General features: G+C 53.9%; 1 protein-coding gene across 1 annotated transcript in view; it reads right to left on the bottom strand.

Moving 5' to 3' along the window:
* Positions 1-17,931, bottom strand: part of EPHB2 (EPH receptor B2) — a 203,604-nt gene that overhangs the window by 63,217 nt on the left and 122,456 nt on the right. Inside the window, exons 4-5 of the mRNA XM_065421228.1 lie at positions 10,585-10,740; positions 6,902-7,237 (exon numbers count right to left, since the gene is read on the bottom strand). Of these exons, the coding sequence (XP_065277300.1) occupies positions 6,902-7,237; positions 10,585-10,740 (492 nt within the window). The remainder of the gene's footprint in view (positions 1-6,901; positions 7,238-10,584; positions 10,741-17,931) is intronic.

Raw genomic sequence — 17,931 nt, 5'->3', positions numbered from 1 at the left:
GGGACATAGTGTCCCCATGGTACATCACAGACACAGCACCCAGCAGCACATCAGAGACACAGCATTCCCACGGCAAATCACTGATACAGCGTCCCCTTGGCACATCATGTATACAGCGTCCTACTGGAACATCACAGACACGGCATCCCATCAGCACATCACAGACACACTGTCCCCGCGGCACATCACAGACCCAGCGTCCCCGCGGCACATCACAGACACAGTGTCCCAACGGCACGGCACAGACACAGCGTCCCTGCGGCACATCACGGACACAGCTTCCCTGTGGCATATCACAGACCCAGCGTCCCCGCGGCACATCACAGACCCAGCCCCCTGTCTAGGCTGATTCCCCACTTTGGCACTTTGAGTGCAGAAGGTGGGGGCCCCGCAAGGATTTTAAAAATTAATACTGGCCACTCCAGGCTTGTATTAAACTCCCAAGGTTACCGCTTCTTTCTGACCTTGGATGGGCAGATGCTGCCACCACCCAAGTGCAAAAACCCCTTTGGACCCAGGAAGGAGCACTTGGGAATTCCCCCCTGTGGGGTACCCTCAAGCCCTTTCACCCGCCCCCCCGGGGAAGAGCTGTGAAAGAAAACAAAGGAAATCAGCTGTTGCCACCAGCTAATTAAACCACATGTGCACAAACCTCTTAAGACATCAAACATCCAATCTGGTTCTTAAAAAGGGTAAATTTTATTAAAACCAAAAAGAAAGAAAATACATTTGGAACTTAGGCTTTTGCTAGATTAAAAAAAACCCACTTATAAAATGTAAACATCAAGAATAACCTTCTTGAGGTCCAGCTTAAAGGTTACAAGCAAAACAAAAGCATTTGGGGTCTACACAGAGGAGATCCACAAGCCAATAAGAAATAAACAGAAATAAACCTAATTGTGTCTTCCTAGACATTCCCTAAATTACGTACATATCTGGGGTTTCAGATAAGCAATCTTCAGGTATGATCTGATGGTTTTTCATACCTGACTTAAAGCTTCTCACAGCATAACTGCTGGCCTGTTCCCTGGAGAACCACAACACAGACAAAGGGAAGTTTTTCCCCAATTTTAAAAAGTTCTAGCCTCCCATTGGCTCTTTTGGTTGGGTGCCCACTCCTTTCCTTTTACCTGTGGGCTTGTTAACCCTTTACAGGTAAAGCAAGCAGAGAACAGCTAATAAGAGGAATTTTACAGCTAACTGTCTGGCTGGGTGTCCATAAAAGGGAGCTACCTCCTCCCCTTCATTTATCACACCTCGGCATGGCACGGCCACAGCGTCCCCGCGGCACATCACAGACACCGTCCCCACGACACAGCACGGCACAGACACAGCGTCCCCACGGCACATCTCGGATACAGCATCCCCACGACACATCACAGACACAGCATCCCCACGGCACATCACAGACACAGCGTCCCAGTGGCACATCACGGACACAGCGTCCCTGCTGCATATCATGGACACAGTATCCCCCAGCATATCACAGCCACAGTGTCCCTCTGGCACATCAGGGACACAGTGTCCCCGCGGCAGATCACAGAAACAGCCTCCCCACGACACAGCATGGCACAGACACAGCTTCCCCGCGACACTTCTTGGATACAGCATCCCCCTGGCACATCACAGACACAGCGTCCCAACTTCATGACACAGACACAGCGTCCGCGCGGCACATCACAGACAGAGTGTTCCCGCGGCACATCATGGACACAGCGGCCTCACGGCACGTGACAGACACAGAATCCCCCTGGCATATCACAGACACAGCGTCCGCGCAGCACATCACGGACACAGCGTCCGCGCGGCACATCACAGACACACTGTCCCCACCGTACATTATAAACAGAATGCGACCGAGCAGCAGGGCAATCCAGCATGGGAATTTCAGAAATGTTTGTTGCATGGTTCTTCCCATTGCAAAACCACTAAGAAATCCCAGGGACATTGTGACTGCGATTTTGGTTCATGTTTCAGCAGGAAATTTGCAGACCTTCTTGGATCATTAAATCTCTTTGTTTGGTCCATGTTTTTGTACCTACTTGCCATCTTGTAATGTGGCGTGAAAGTGGTGGTGAAAAGTGTGGGGTTGAGAGCCGTGCATGTACACAAGAGTACCATCTGCAATCCACCCAGGGCTGGCCAGTGCAGAAGGGGCACAGGGCCATGGTGCCACCCCAGCCACTGTAGGAGTGTGAGCCCCAAGGTTCTGGGAGCCCAAGGAGTGTTGGGGGAAAGTGCCCTCTCTTCAGCTTTCACTCCAGCAAAGAAGCAGACAGAATCTGGTCCTGGCCTCTGCAAACCTTTGCTGACAATGCAGCATCCTGTGCAAAACAGGGAACCTTGGTGGTAACAAATCTGCAGGTCCTTATAGACATCTGTGCATGCTCTTTTGGGCCCCATTTCTTCTTAAGGAAGCTGTTCCCAAACAGTAGTCTTTGGTCCATAGGCGCCAACTTGCCCTGGCGCTGGTGGGTACTCACGCCCTCCCCGCCCCTGCCCCGACTCCACCCTTTCCCCACCCCTGCCCCGCCCCCATTCCAACCCCTTCCCCAAATCCCCGCCCCGGCCCCGCCTCTTCCCCAAGCGCGCCACGTTCCCCCTCCTTCCCCCTCCCTCCCAGCCGCGCAAAACAGCTGTTTCGCAGCGCAAGCGCTGGGAGCTAGGGGGGAAAAGCGGGCACGCGGCGCGCTCAGGGGAGGAGGCGGAGGTGAGCTGGGCGGGAGGGCGGGGAGCTGCCGGTGGGTGCAGAGCACCCACCAATTTTTCCCTGTGGGTGCTCCAGCCCCAGAGCACGCACGGAGTCGGCGCCTATGCTTTGGTCCCCCGGCGGTCAGCAGGAAGTTTCCGGGTGTCCTTGCAGAGTGGGGCAGGCAGGTCACATGGTGCTGACTCACTTCTTTGCTTCAATCACCAAATTGTATTAAAAGAAGCTAATTTCCTAAAGTAGCTTTTCCATGTAAACTACTGGTGTCATTGCCCCAGGGAGGTCAGGTGAGCATGAAGGGGAGGCCATCATCATCTTCATCACGGCCAATCCTGAAGGGACATAGCCGCCTTGCAGATGGATGAAGGGAAGGTGAGTCTGTTCTCCTGAAAACGGATGGGGAGATGGGTCTGGGTGAAGGACAAATGAGCGGAGAGGTGGATCTGCATGACTGTGAGAAGTGTTCTCAAGGTAATGTCTGTCTTAACATGTGGGCCACACGATGGAGAATTTTGAGTCTGTCTCTCCAGAGACTCTGCTGGAAAAAACCTCTTGCTGTGTCATTATTTAAAGAGGGTAAATGGGATTAACTACAGGCCAGTTACTCTGACATCAATCCTGAGCAAGATCAGGGAACGGCTGATATGGGACGCAGTCAGGAAAGAATTAAGGGATGGTAACATAAGTGATGTCCACCAGCATGGTTTTATGGAAAATACATCTCGCCAAACTAACATGTATTTTTTATGAGATTACAAGTTTGGTTGATACAGGTAACTGTGTTGACATAATATAAATAAACTCTGTCTACACTGCAGCTGGAAGTGGGCTTCCCAGTGCGGATAGAAAGACATGCTCTGGCTGAGCTAGCAGTGTGCTACCCATCTGAGTACAAACCTGCCCAATCCCCTCTCTGTGTACTTGGATGGCTAGCCTGAGCCGCTGTCCGTGCTTGAGCACAGCTAGTGTGTGTCTGTGTATCCACGCTGGGAAGCACTGCTGTGTAGACATACCTGACCCCTCATTGACTCCGTACCACGCAACGTTCTTATTAAGCAATATAACACATATCAAATGGATTGAAAACGAGCTGACGGATATATCTCCAAAAGGAACTGTACCTGGGGAATCAGCATTGTGTTTCTAGTGGAATGCTCCTACAATCTATTCTTAGCCCAATGCTATTCAATACCTTCATCAATTATCTGCAAGAAAATACAATACCACTGCTGGTCACGTTGGCAGATGACACACAGATTCGTGGCCTGGTAAACAATGATGGGGACAGGAGTGTTATACAAACCAACCTAGATTGCTTGGGCTCATTCGAACATTGTGTGTTTCAACACAGCCACACAGAAGGTCATCCATCAGGAACAAAGAATGTAGGTCATACTTATAGAATGGGGAACTGTAGCAGAGGAAGGTCTGACATGATCCAGTGGCTGGAAGCTGAAACTAGACAAATTCAGACTGGAAATAAGGTGTAATTAGCCACTGGGACAATGTACCAGGGTTGTGGCCATTTTTAACTCAAGATTGGGGGGTTTTCTAAAAGCTAGGAGTTATTTTGGGGAAGTTCTCTGTGTTCTACAGGAGGGCAGACGAGATGATCACAATGGTCCTGTCTGGCCTTGGAATGACACGGAAGAGGGCTGAGGGGTTAAGATGGAAACCAAGAGAACGTGAGCTCCCAGTGTGATTCTGTGCTCAGAGGAACAGCACAATTTTGGGCTGTGTTGCCAGCACACAGAGCATTGACAAGACCATTCCTGGGACAGTGTGTCCAATTACTTCAAAAAGGATGTTTCAAAGAAGTCCCAGAAAAGAGCTACAGGAATGATTCAAGGTCTGGAAAACCTGCCTTAGACCCTTCCTCTCTCACAATCTTCTGCAGCCACAGGTGGAGCTTCAGCTGCAGCTGAATTCTCAGAATTTTTTTCCAATCCCTGCCTGTGGTTTTGCTCAGCCTGGCACCCTCCCCTCTGCCCGAAAGTCAGCCTAGGACCCAGAGCACGGCTGCTTCTCTCCCACCCCTTTCTGCCTCAACACCTTCCTGAGAGACAACAGGTGTCTCCCCTGCTCCTGGGCTACCCCTCTCGCACTACGGTCACTGTGATGTCATCTCCTTCTGCAATGCCGTTCCTCTGGCTCTGGCTCTCAGCCCACACCCTGCTTCCTCTGCAGGGGTTTCCTCCATCCCCTCTAGGGCTGTTCTCCCATCTGGGATGCTAAAGAAGCTACCGTGTCTGAAGTCAGCCAGCGCCATCTGCTTGCCCTCACAGTCTCCCTGGAGAAGGCTGGCTCTCCTTGTGCCATTCAAACCACAGCAGTTTCATGGCTTTGTCTGCCCCTGCCTGGCTGCTGTGTGAGCACCGTACTGTGCTGCCCAGCACCTGATATTATCACGTAAAGGAGCGTCAGTGAACTATCGATACAAAGGCGACAGCCGGGCTCAGTCTAGGGAAACAATCCAGCTCCCAGTCCCGCCCTCCGAGCTGCACCGTTCAATGTCCCTTGGCGTACAGCTGGGAGCAGAGAATGACTCCAAGGCCAAAGCAACCCATGGCTGGCGGTCCTTTGTCAATGCTGCTGAGGCAAGAATGAAGGCGAGCAGGTAGCTGCCGTGGTCGCTGGGAAGGGATTGTCCAGCCCCTGCAGGAGGCGGCAAATAGCCCGTCACACATTCAATCCTCCTCTTAGGCTCCCATGAAAGCGGAGAACAAGCCCCAGGTGGAGACTGAGCCTGGAGCCTCTCCTCGCAAAGCAGACACGCATCCAACCGGCGTTCTTGTCTCCATTGCTGCCCTTGAGCCAACCTCTCCCCTCCCCCATCTCTCCTCTCCCTGCCGCAGAATACCCTCCTTTTCCTGTCTTCCCCCCTTTCCCCCTCTTCCCAGCTCCCTGTTGTATCTTTGTATCTACAGCTTCTGTTACCAACTGCTAATGAGGTACATCAAGGCTGCCAGACTAGGCTGAGTGTAAGCAAAAGAATTCAGAGCCCCTAATTACAGAGGAATTAGCGAGCAGGCAGTTACTGTTTAGCGCTAATGAATGGATACATTAAGAGAGGCAACACACAGCCTGGGAAGTGTGAGCCCCGATAATAAGGGAGTGTCAAACAAGGGAAGCACAAGAGGAGGATCCAAGGCTCTGAAAGGAGGCAACTAAAAAAACTCTCAATTCGCAATTTCATCCGCCTCAGCTGCTTGTTCTGCAGAGGTGGAAATGTTCACAGTTGGGGCATTAATGTCGCGATTGCAGCGCTTAATTGCAAGGTGTGAAATCAGAGCGTTAAACAGCTTCTAAACACTGGAGGAGCCCCTCTGAGGGAAAGGGTTAGATCTCTCCCAACTAGAACAGAAATAGACACATCGCCCACATGTCCTACACACACCCCCAAAGTCCTACCCAGAAAGACCCCTGGCACAGCCAAGCCGTGCCCACGCTATTTCTCTCCCAGCACACAGACACACTGTTCACACTCAGGCCCGCTCACACGCACAGCTCAGCCAGGCACACCAGCACACAGATCTGGATGCTCACGCACGCTGACGCTGACCCGGTACCGGCCCACCAGTTGAGTTATGAGCTCAAGCCACAGTCCAACAGACCCAAACCAAAAGCCCCTGAGATCCTGGAGACTCCTGGACTCTGGCCCGAGGGAGCAGAATGGAACTGTCCTTGGAGTGGTGCTTCTTATTAGCAATTGTCTGCGGCAATGATCCCCTGCGACATCATCTTGCGAGAGCTGCTGAGTGCGGACCTGGCGCTCCCTGTGCACCCCACCCCTCCCACCAGCCCCTCCACCTTAGCGCTCCAGCTCCGGCTACCGGAGCATTGGCAGCACTCGCAGAGAGGCCAGACCAGAGAGAGCGGCAATGCAAGCTCCCCACAATGCCCTGCCAGGTGACCGCTGCAGCCCATTGTTTGGATTACTGTAGTGCCTCGGAGCCCAGGGACAGACAGGCCCCCACTGTGCTAGGCCCTGTACAAACACACACAAAAGGAGTCTCTTTGCTAGGACAAGGGATGTTTTCCCTGTGCCCGGGGAAATGGGCTGGTCACTGACCATCCCTCGGGTGGGACGGGCTTTTGGTCACCACCAATGTGACCAGGAAGCGAGAGGCTCCTGACTCCATTCCCATCCCTGAGCCTCAGCCTGGCTCAACAACAGAGAGCGCAATTCCTTACCGGCCTGGTTGGTGGTGATATTGACTGAGGCAAACTGTGGGGAGAAGGGGCTCTGGTCGGTGACCCCGTTCACGGCCTGGATCTCAAAGGTGTACTGGGTGTGGGCCAGCAGGTCGCTGATGTAGATGCGGGGCTCTGTCAGGCCCAGCTGGCGTGGGGAGAACTGCACGTTGTCCCCACAGCGGGTGCAGGCGCCGCGCCCCGAGCCGCAGCTCTTGCAGATGATATTGTACACCAGGTCCTCGCGGCCCCCGGAGTCCCGGGGTTGGGTCCACTCCAGCATCAGCGACGTCTCGTTCACACTGGAGATCACGGCCTGGGGGGCGGACGGGATGGCTGTGCGGGAGAGGGAAAGAGAGAGAGAGTGAGAGTCTGTGACTCCAGTCACCATGGGGCAGGGCGCACACAGGCTCATCAGCACGTTTCTGATGAGCCCAGACTGAGAAGGGAGATGGAAGCTGCTACCTGCTGGCCTGGCCGCTTCAGGAACATCCATGGACTACCAGCTCCACCCCCTCCACAGAGTGGTGTGCAGTTCCCACCCCTCCGCCCCTTCTGGACGAACACCAGCCCGCCTACTGAACGATTAGCGAGTCCCCAGACTGGGTTCAAGCCATCTCTGTGAACCTCCCCATTCCTCCTGCTGATAACCAAGGGGAGGCTGTGCTGCGGTGCCCGGTCGGTGCACGCCCTTAGCTCAGCGCCCCCTAGGTGCTAGGGATGTAGGAGATAGCAGGTCTTGACAGGGAAGTAGAGGAGGACAGCACTCCCAGCAGTATTTCATTGTAACTCGAGTCTGCATGGTACAGATCTGGGCACCTTTAACATAATTACTGGTCGTATGTATATCACTGCCCATTAGAGCACCACTCACCTAAGGACCAGCACTGAGTCTTTTTCAAAAGCCTTTTTGCTCCCCCTTGGACATGCATTTGGAAGGGGATTGTTCTGCTATTTGCCATAAGCCACAGTTTCCAAGCCCAGGTGGCTACAGTCAGGCCCTACCATCTAGATTCAGCCCCCGGAAGGAAGTTATTTCAGTGCCTAACCTGGCATGCAGGAACCTGTGTTTCTGCACCCTCAGCCTATGCCAGACGCACACTGGGAGATGCCCAGCTCACCCTGGGCACCCAGCAATGCTGGGAAGGGAATGCCACGTGTGGGCACGACAGCTCACAGGAGGTTAGTTCAGTGCTCTCGGGGGCTCTGAGGACACCAGCCTTTTAGCCAGTGCCTGACAGATACCTGCTCCAAATGAGATGGGTTTCATCTATGGGGCCTTACTCACTCTGGATGAAATCAGGAGCAACCCTAGAGAAGTCCACGAAGTGACCCTGGTGTAAAACCAGCCTGCACAAGAAGACAAGCAGGCTCACAGCTCCAGCACTCAAGGGCCCCACTCCAAGGGTGTGGGCAAGTGAGCAGGAGGGGAGGCTTTAAATCCCCAAAGGCCACTCTGTTAGCACCACCGCCCTCCCTGCAGCTCAGTCACTCGCAGGGGGCCTTGATTTAAATCAGCGAGCAGGAAACCTTAATTTAAATCTGTGATTTTCACCTGGTTTTGCAGTTCTATTTAGTTATTTTCCTTGAAATGGTTCTCTCTCATTGGTTGACATAACTATGAAAACTTGCTGATTTGCAAGCAAGACAGCCTATATACTAAAGGTGGTGCTTCTTTTTGCTAACCAGGATGATACGCTGCACTAACCACATTTATTTACACAACAATCGCTTATCATATATTGCTTCAGTTTCTTATGACATTTGTTAATAAGCTAGAAAATGGTGAATGACACATTTCTTATTTACTACATGCTAATTGTTTACTCGGAGTTGTGTCAAGCTGCATTTCGTTGGAAACTGGAATTCAATTAAAAATTGTTTATATTAGTGAAGTAAAACGACCTTAACTCTGCTCGATCCATTAAAAAAGGAAGGTTATCAAAGTGACAATTAAAACTTTGACCCCGCATGGCCAGTGCCTCCTAAGGCTCAGGGTGAAAGCAGCTCTGTGCATTTGCTGTTTGCCCTCTGGGTATGGGCTTGTGGGGTGTTAACCTCTTGAAAGAATCCTCGTTAGGCTAATTGGAGGCAACATCAGCCAGGGAAGAGGCTGTGTGTTGTGCTCCCAAAAATGTAAATAAAAAGTGGGGAAGAAGGAAATTTTCTCCCAGTAATAGAAGGAAAGATGAGAAAGCGTGAAGACAACTAGCGAATCCATCCTAGCAGGAAACGCTATGCAACTGCTGGAGTGGGGACAGGGCAGGACCCTAACATTTCATGGGATAAGAGGGACTGGGAAACTCCAGGAGCAGCTCGTGAAAAAAAACGTTCAGCACAATTCACCCTCACCATGTGCACACCCCTGAGCTGGGGGGCTGCCTGGCCCTCTGCAGCCTCGAGTGGAGACGCTGACTGCAGTGATTAGAGCAGGGGACAGGACAACTGGGTAAGAGCAGGCAGTCACTGGCTCCGATTCCCCCAGTGCAGGAAGAGATGATGGCACTGGCCTCCTTTAGGAAGCATGTTCAGCTCCAGGCAGGCAGGAGACGTGCACTGTGCTAATGGGATTTTCTGGACTGCGTTTTTTTGCATTGAGTCATTTAAACTGAGGAGCTTTCACCAAAGAGTTTCTAACGTGGCTCCTTCATAGACCCCCTCATCAGGAACCCAAAACCTATCCCTAATCACAGCCCAACCTAAACACAACACTAGCTCGAACTACAGCCCAGCCCTAACCCAACGCTAACCCTAACCAGAGCCTAGCCCTAACCCAACACTAACCCTAACCACAGCCTAGCCCTCACCCAACGCTAACCCTAACTAGAGACTAGCCCTCACCCAAAGCTAACCCTAACCCTAACCACAGCCTAGCCCTCACCCAACGCTAACCCTAACTGGAGACTAGCCCTCACCCAACGCTAACCCTAACTTCAGTTTAGCCCTAATCCAACGCTAACCCGAACTCTAACTACACCCTAGCCTTCACCCAATGCTAATACTATCCCTAACTACAGCCTAGCCCTCACCCAACGCTAACCCTAACTAGAGTCTAGCCCTCAGCCAACGCTAACCCTAACCAGAGCCTAGCCCTCACCGAACGCTAACCCTAACCAGAGCCTAGCCCTCACCCAACGCTAACCCTAACCAGAGCCTAGCCCTCACCCAATGCTAACCCTAACCCTAAGTATAACATATTCCTAAACAAATAGTAACCCTAATGCCGCTAACTCTAACTACAAACTAGCCCTAGCCCACCATTAACAATAACAGTAGCCCTAACTGTAACCTACCCCTAATTCTAACTACAACCTCAACTTAAGGCTGACACTATTTTTAACCAGAACCTTAGGACTAACATTGAACCAAACCCTAACTCCAACCAACTCCCTCTGCTTGAGAGCTCCAGGCATTCTAGCCCCTAATGAGATGAAGGTGTGTGTGCCAGCTGCCCACCTGATCCCACGGGGTCAGGACCCTCGGCTACAGTCTCCATAGACAGTCCCTGACTGCACCAACACCTTCACATGCAGCCACAGGGGGGGGGATGTGCAGCTCCAGTTTGGGACAGTTTGTTAGACGCCAACAGGCAATTTGAAATAGTTTCATCCCTGCTTCAGGGTCTGTACCATCCCATGGCCTTTCCCCACTCCCCCGTCCCGCCCAGCCGGGTGGTTACGTACTGGTGCATGGCATATCCAGGGGGTCAGAGTCTGCCCGGTAATATCCATTTCGGCACACGCAGTTGGTGGCCCCTTCCGAAGTTGTCCTGCTGTTAATTGGGCAGTGAATGCACCCTTCGTCCCCTTGGCTGGCCTTAAACGTCCCCGATGGGCAGCCTGGAAAAGAAGTGAGAACAACATTTGGTGAGAGGAAAGCCCAGTGGAGTGGGGAGATAGGCAGGGAGGAGGCTGCCTGGGTTCTACTGGAGCTGCTGGACAACATTCAGGGGATTTCAGGATCCAAAGCCAAAATCTGACAATTTAAAACAAACAAACAAACAAGCAGGAGAAACAGCAGCTGGTTTGAACATTTCCAGGAACCGGGCACGGCTGCTCTGTCAGATCGTGAAGACAAAGTGCCTGCTAGCCAGAGAGAAGTCCCTACCTATGATTACAGGATGGGCTCCCAGTTACTCGGCAGTACGGTTAGGACTTTAAAGAGGAGCTGACTCCATAACTCCATCTCCTTGGTTCTGCCCATTATGCCATTGTTGATGCCTGGATGTCGCAGTTATGTTCCGTGACAGCCCCCAGCTGAGACCTGAACCTGCAGCGCCCTAGGCAAGAGTTCTCCCACTGGAGCTAAAGGAGATGCACTAGGAATGGTGACGGCCTTGCATCAGGTCTCCAGCCCCCAGTGGGAGGAGTGTTACAATGGTTGCTGGGAATGCATGGCGGGCTGAAGGTTGAGACCGGGATGTGAATTATGGCAAATAATAGTTGTGATGGAAATTGAGAAATTACTGCCAAATAACTTATCCAACAAAAAGCCCTTGTAGGTCATGGAATCCCACTGGTTGATTCCTGCACCCCTGGCATCAGACTCCTAAATGTGAACTGTAGTGGTCCATCTGTATTGCTCTGTGTGTCCATTGCTGATTTTGTGCTGTTAACTTGTTGTGTAGCGAAGGGGATGGCAGACGCTGTCTGCAGTGAAATACAATAAATAAAAACATTTCCCATTTCACTTTATCAGAACGAATTCTTGAAATCAGTGATTTCTATAGAACATCTCCTTCCACTCTGCCAAGGGTCGGAAGGGTGAGAAGAAACAGCCCAAGAAGGAGGTTACAGCCTGGGACTTGTCAGAAATTTTCTGTCAAAACATTATTTCTGCGGAAAATTAGGATTTCCACTAAACAAAAGGTTTTGTGAAAGGTTTCTGCTTTCCTCAAAAAATTTCCATTTTCATCAGCAAACCAACCCCCCAAAAAACGTTAGGGTTCCAACGGTTTTCAATGAAAAATTTTCAGTTTTCATTTTTTCTTTACAAAAAGTCAAAGTTTTCCACAGAAAACCATCCCCTTTTCCAATGATCTCTGTTACCAACCCCCTTCTCTCCACTCGACTGAGCATCTCCAGTGAGAAGCGGGCTTCTCCTTCCAGGGTCTTGGATCTTCACCCCGCCCCCCAACCCCCTAGGGTGGCTCCACTGCTGACCCAACTTCCAGCACACATTTGATTGCAAACCCATCACCAAGAGGGCTGAGCTGTGGGGAGCGAGGATGGCCAAGCAGCTCTCAGCGTAATGGAGGAGCAACGCCGGCTCCATAGATAAGGTTGCTGCAGTTTCTGTGTTTAGCCCCATTTTGAAGCTGCAATCAACACGCAGAGTTTGATCGGTCTGAAATTCCAGGGCCAGGGTAGTTTGTGGTGGAAACAGGCCCCTTCCCCTGCAGACAGTATCCACAGGAGATCCAGGCCACTGACTGAGCCTGCTGAAATCTAGTCCAGCTCCAAGAGCTGAAAATGAAAACATTCCTGGAGGTTGGGTCTGGCTCTGTGGAGAAGGCAAAGGGCCCGTTCCGAGTCCTGGCTGGCTCCCAGCTGCACAGAGCCAGCTCTCCAACCCCCAAATGCCCTGGTACTTAGGGGAGGAGCATCGGCTGTGGTGAGGAACCCCCAGCTCCCTTGTAATGAGTCGAGCGAGGAGCAGGTGAGCCAAGAAACCGAGAGGCGGCAGAGAACAGACAGGGTGGGCTGTGCCCTGTGGGCAGGTCTCACCTTAACTACCACAACACACGTTGCCTCTGCCCCATCCCAGATCCCTAGAAAGGGGGGAAGCAAGGCTCTAAACACAACTTTGCTGCCTCAGGCTCTCCTGGGTTCAACTCCCAGGCCAGACCCTGCCTCACGGTCTGACCTTGGACAAGTCCCTGCCCCTCCCTGCCTCCGTTTCCCCATCTGTACCAGGAGCCCAGCGCTCAGAGAAGCTGATGCTTGCAAAGCGCTATGCAAAAGCACCCTGGCCCGCAACACACCTCCTGGAAGAGAGGGAGCTGCCCCCTCCCCTGGTTGGCTGAGCTCAGAAATGGCCAGGTTGGCAGCTCTGTCCTGCACCAGCTAACCCTGCTGGGTGACTCACAACCCCAGATGCCTTCCACCCCTCACTTGCTAAGCCACTAAGCGCCACAGGCCATGCAGCTCACGCAGCTGAGTCATTGGCATCCTGCACGGAGTCCCAGGCCTCCCGTAATGTTGCTAATCTTCACGAACAAGCCGTCATCGACTGATTCCTGCATGTGCCTAGAGATGCGGCCCAGACGGGCAGCTCAGCGCATCGCTGCCTCAAGGGGGGCGCAGCAAAGCCCGTCTCGCTGGGCGTGGAGTGAGGATTAATTGTACCTGTTATGAAAGGGAGGCCAAACCCTGGGGCCTCTGAGCCCCCGGGAGAGAGACTGGGCACCCTGGCTCCAGGGGCTCTGCACCTATCAGCCTGTGACCCAGCAGCTGCACTGGTTAGTTTAAATGTGTCCCCATTCTGTGCCGGTTCCTGGGCACAATCCCCACAGGCAGCCCCTGCAGCAGCCGCGGAAACTCACCTCCCATCGCTGCAGCCCTGCTCCTCCAAATCCCCTCGCCCAGGGCCTGAGGCCTGTAAGGATGAGGTCTCTGTGCCCCCCTCCACCTCAGCACTGTCCTATCTGGGCGGGGAGGGGGAAAGCTGCCCCCCTCCCTTCAGTCTCCCCCCCCCCCCCCATCGTCATGGGGTGAGAAAGGGGCACTATGGGTAGCCATCACAGCCAGTACTGCCTGGGCCTCGCTGTGGGAATGAAGAGGGGGCACCGAGGCTGCAGAACCCAGCGTAAGTCCCGTGGGGGGGGGATGGAGACCGGCCACCCCAAACCCCCTGCACTGAGCAGGGGCTGTGGTGGTGGGAGGCAGAGGAGGATGTTCCTGTGAGAAGCTCCCTCAGGGCCGGGGAGAGGCGGGGGCAGAGATTGTGACTAGACACCAGGATGGAGCGGGGGGAGAGCGAACGGTTGTAGCACTGAGGGCTCCAAAGGCAGAACCGATTTATTTCTAAAAACATCTGTTAGCCAGGGAGAGGGGGGAAATTACCCTGCCGGGAGGGGCTCTGACCTGCATAGCTCCCAGCCTGCGGCGCACTAACTCCAGGCTAGTCGGCGGGGCCCGCTCCTTTCCCGGGGTGGCACTGAACGGTGGCCGTTTGCTGACAGGGCCTGCCCCGCGGACACCGGGATGGCCAGGGCCCAGTTCTCAGCGCTCCCTCCCCGGCTGGGAGCAAAGCAGAGTCAGTGGGGGACAAGGGGAGGGGGCCGCAAGCCTGGCAGCCTCAGGCCTCTGACCATACACTCTTCTTCCGACTGTCCCGCTCCTGCCGTGCCGGCGCCACAGTGCCCGCGCTGACCCACGGGGGCAGGCAGCCTTCATGAGCTCCAGTGCCCGCTCCGGCCACTGTGCCTGCCACATGCAGGGAGACCCGCCAGGGGGCGGCCCCACCCTGGGGCACGTGATGCATGTGATGGGAGCGCGTGTAAATAAACAGGCGCCGGGACTCCCAGGGAGAATCCTTCCGAGGATTTCTTGACTCCTTTAGCACCAGCCTGGGGAGCACCTCTCTAGGGGCTGCCGGCCGATCTCTTTCCTTCCTGGCTAGGGGAGAGCAGAGCCGCTTGGGAAGGGAGATTCCTGCTTAGTGTTCAGTGCGGGAGCCAGGCCCCAGCAGTCTCTCCCTTCCCCTTGGCGGTGGAGAACTCTGGGCAGTTCACACTGTCGGGCCTGGACAGAGCTGGGTGGAAATCATGGTTCTGCAGCGTCTTCCTCCTGCCACCTGCCTTGCAGCTTCCCTGGCACCAGCTCCCTCCTCTCCTGGGGCATCTCCTGCCCCAAGGCTGCTGTTGGAACAGCCTGGCTGGTGCGCGCGGTTTGCTGGCTGGACTCACAGGAGAGAGAGAGATCAGAAATGCTTTGTTACATCCCATCTAGGAGGCACCACTGCCAGCATCATCCCTGCTGTCTATACCCCAGCGATGGGGCTGTCCCCGGCCATCTATACCCCAGCCGTGGGGCTGTCCTGTCCCCTGCCGTCTATACCCAGCCGTGGGGCTGTCCTGTCCCCTGCCGTCTATACCCCAGCCGTGGGGCTGTCCTGTTCCCTGCCGTCTATACCCCAGCCGTGGGGCTGTCCCGTCCCCTGCCATCTATACCCCAGCTGTGGGGCTGTCCCGTGTCCTGCCGTCTATATCCCAGCCATGGGGCTGTACTGTTTCCTGCCGTCTATACCCCAGCCATGGGGCTGTCCCGTCCCCTGCCGTCTATACCCCAGCCATGGGGCTGTCCTGTTCCCTGCCGTCTATACCCCAGCCGTGGGGCTGTCCCGTCCCCTGCCGTCTATACCCCAGCCGTGGGGCTGTCCCGTGTCCTGCCGTCTATATCCCAGCCATGGGGCTGTACTGTTTCCTGCCATCTATACCCCAGCCGTGGGGCTGTCCCGTCCCCTGCCGTCTATACCCCAGCCATGGGGCTGTACTGTTTCCCGCCGTCTATACCCCAGCCATGGGGCTGTACTGTTTCCTGCCGTCTATACCCCAGCCATGGGGCTGTCCCGTCCCCTGCCGTCTATACCCCAGCCATGGGGCTGTACTGTTCCCTGCCGTCTATACACAGCCATGGGGCTGCCCCATGTTAAACTAGCCCGTGTTAAACAGTGGAACAGCGGCAGATTGGAGAGTCGTCATCCGCTATAGAAGTTATAAATCACAGCAGAATACTGACGCAGCAGCCCAATTTTACTGTTTAAAGCTGTTAAAATCCAAGATTTTGCAGAGGTTTAATGGGCCCCTGGCAGGTCGGTTGTTTTTTAAATAGCAACATCTAGGCCCCCCCCCCCGGCCCCTAGAACCTGTCCTGCCTGCTTCCTGCACAGAGCCTGTCTCCTGAGCCAGGGCAAGGGGCTGGCGTGTGTGCCCTGGGCCAGTGCGCCAGGCTCAGAGGGAACCCAGGCACCTGCCACCAGCTTCCATCCCCTTCCACTTGAGTGGCAGAGCCTTTGAGTTGCAGCCTCTGATCTCCAGGAGGGCCTGGCCATGTTGGTTCAAACCAGCCCCTTGAGTTAATCCAGTGAGCTGCACAGAGACTGAGGGAAGCCTTGAGAGTGTCTCTTGAAAACCGCTCAAGCACAGGCCTCGGGAGCTCCCCTCCCCGCCCCCCTCCTCGCAGATCACTTCTGCAAACAACTCATGTCAAGCAGCTGGGGGGGGGGAAGCTTCCAAAATGGCAGCCCTAGCCCCGCATTCATGGCTCTGAGGAAGGGCTCTCCTCTGCCTTGTTTGCCTGCCTTTGTTTCTCCAGACAGGCCCTTTGCTGCACAAGAGAGGCTGTTCTCACTGTCTGACACAAAGCAGCCAGCCCCGGCTCTGTCAATTAAGTTTAACAGAGAACCTTTAATATCCTCCAGCCTTATCTTCCAGCTGCCCTCCTCACCTCCTTGGGAGGGGGAAGGGCAGGGGGCCACTGCAGCCTGATCCTGCCCGTGCCCAGCACCTGGCAATGCCATTGACTAGGAGGCTCCACGCTGGGCAGGACCAGCACCCACAGGGTGCAGAGACTGGGAATTAAATCAGGATCAGCCCTCCCTTGCCTCACTGTCTTTCAGCGCCTCGCATGCGCCATGGAACGCTCCCATTGTCTCTCTCCCTTGTCTCCTGCGCTCACTCTCGCCTCATGCTTTCCTGCTGAAGCTAATCCCGGAGCTGCACTGGGGACGCTCAATTCCTCGCCCACGTGAATTCCTAATTACAACAGGCACCTCAGCTCCGCTCCCTGCACCCTCGTTTCTTAGCAGACAAATGCCCTTAGCCAGCAGGAGAGGCTGTGGCTGGGAACAATGATGTGCCTCATCATTGGATCATAAGCGGATAGGAATGGCCAGGCTGGTGCCGAGCTCGGCCCATCCAGCTAAGCCTCCCGTCACCAACACTGCATGGTGCCAGCTGCCCCAGAGGACGGGGCAAATACAGCCTGCCTCCTGACCCCAAGAATTAGAGGCTGGCTCATGCAGCAGGGTTTCCCGCTTTCCAAAACCCGTCGTTATTGTTAGCATTTACTGTTATAACTGCAGATTCCTGTAATCTGCACAAGTGTCTAATGCGGTTTTGAATCCTGCTAAACTCTGGGCCTCAATGACATCTGGTGGCAATGAGTTCCACAGGGCAATTGTGCTGTGTGAAACGTATTCCCTTTGACCAGGTCTGAATTTGCCACCTTTCCATTTCATTGCATGTCCCCTACTTCTCATGCTGTGGGACAGGGAAAATATAAATTCCTGATGACCCTTCTCTAGACCAGACATTATTTTCTATTCCTTTATCAGATCAGTTCTTACCACCTCTAAAGTAACAATCCAAACCTTTTCAATCTCTCTTCACATGGGAGTTTTTCCAGGCCCTCATCACTCATCTCTGCAATCCTCTCTAATTCTGCTGTACGGAGTGACTGGGACTGCACACAGCATTCCAGCGAGGCATATTCCAGCACTGACATCATTTTCTATATTATCCTCCATCTTATTCCTCGCGCTTCCTAACGTCTTGTTGCTCTTTTGCCAACAGCTGCATATTGAGCAGAGCTCTCCTTGGAGCAGCCCGCAATCACGCCCAGGTCATTTCCCTGAGCTAACACAGTTCACTCAGAACCCAGAGAGCTGTAGGAGTAGTTCCCATTGTTCCCTCCAGTGAGCACTTACCAACACTGACCTTTCTGTGCCATAGTGTTGCCCCTTCCCCTAGCTTGGTTAGGTCCCTCTAGAGCTCCTCACGGGCTTCTCTGGACTTGCTTAACCTAAATAATTTTGTATCATCTGCAAATTTTGCCTGCTCCTTCCTCGCCCTTTTTTCAAGACCCTCACAACCTGGCTGCTCAGTTTCTTTAGTAGCCTCTGGTGAGGGGCCTTGACAAAGGCCTTTGGAAAGTCCACCCAGCTCTCCCGTAGCCATTACTGCACGGACACGTTTGCAGAGTTCTATCCAGCTGAGCCTTTTACTTGCTGCAAATACAAGTGATCCC

The sequence above is a fragment of the Emys orbicularis genome, chromosome 22 (genome assembly GCF_028017835.1).
Source record: "Emys orbicularis isolate rEmyOrb1 chromosome 22, rEmyOrb1.hap1, whole genome shotgun sequence".
Lineage (NCBI taxonomy): Eukaryota > Metazoa > Chordata > Testudines > Emydidae > Emys > Emys orbicularis.
This window is presented reverse-complemented; position numbering and strand designations above follow the sequence as displayed.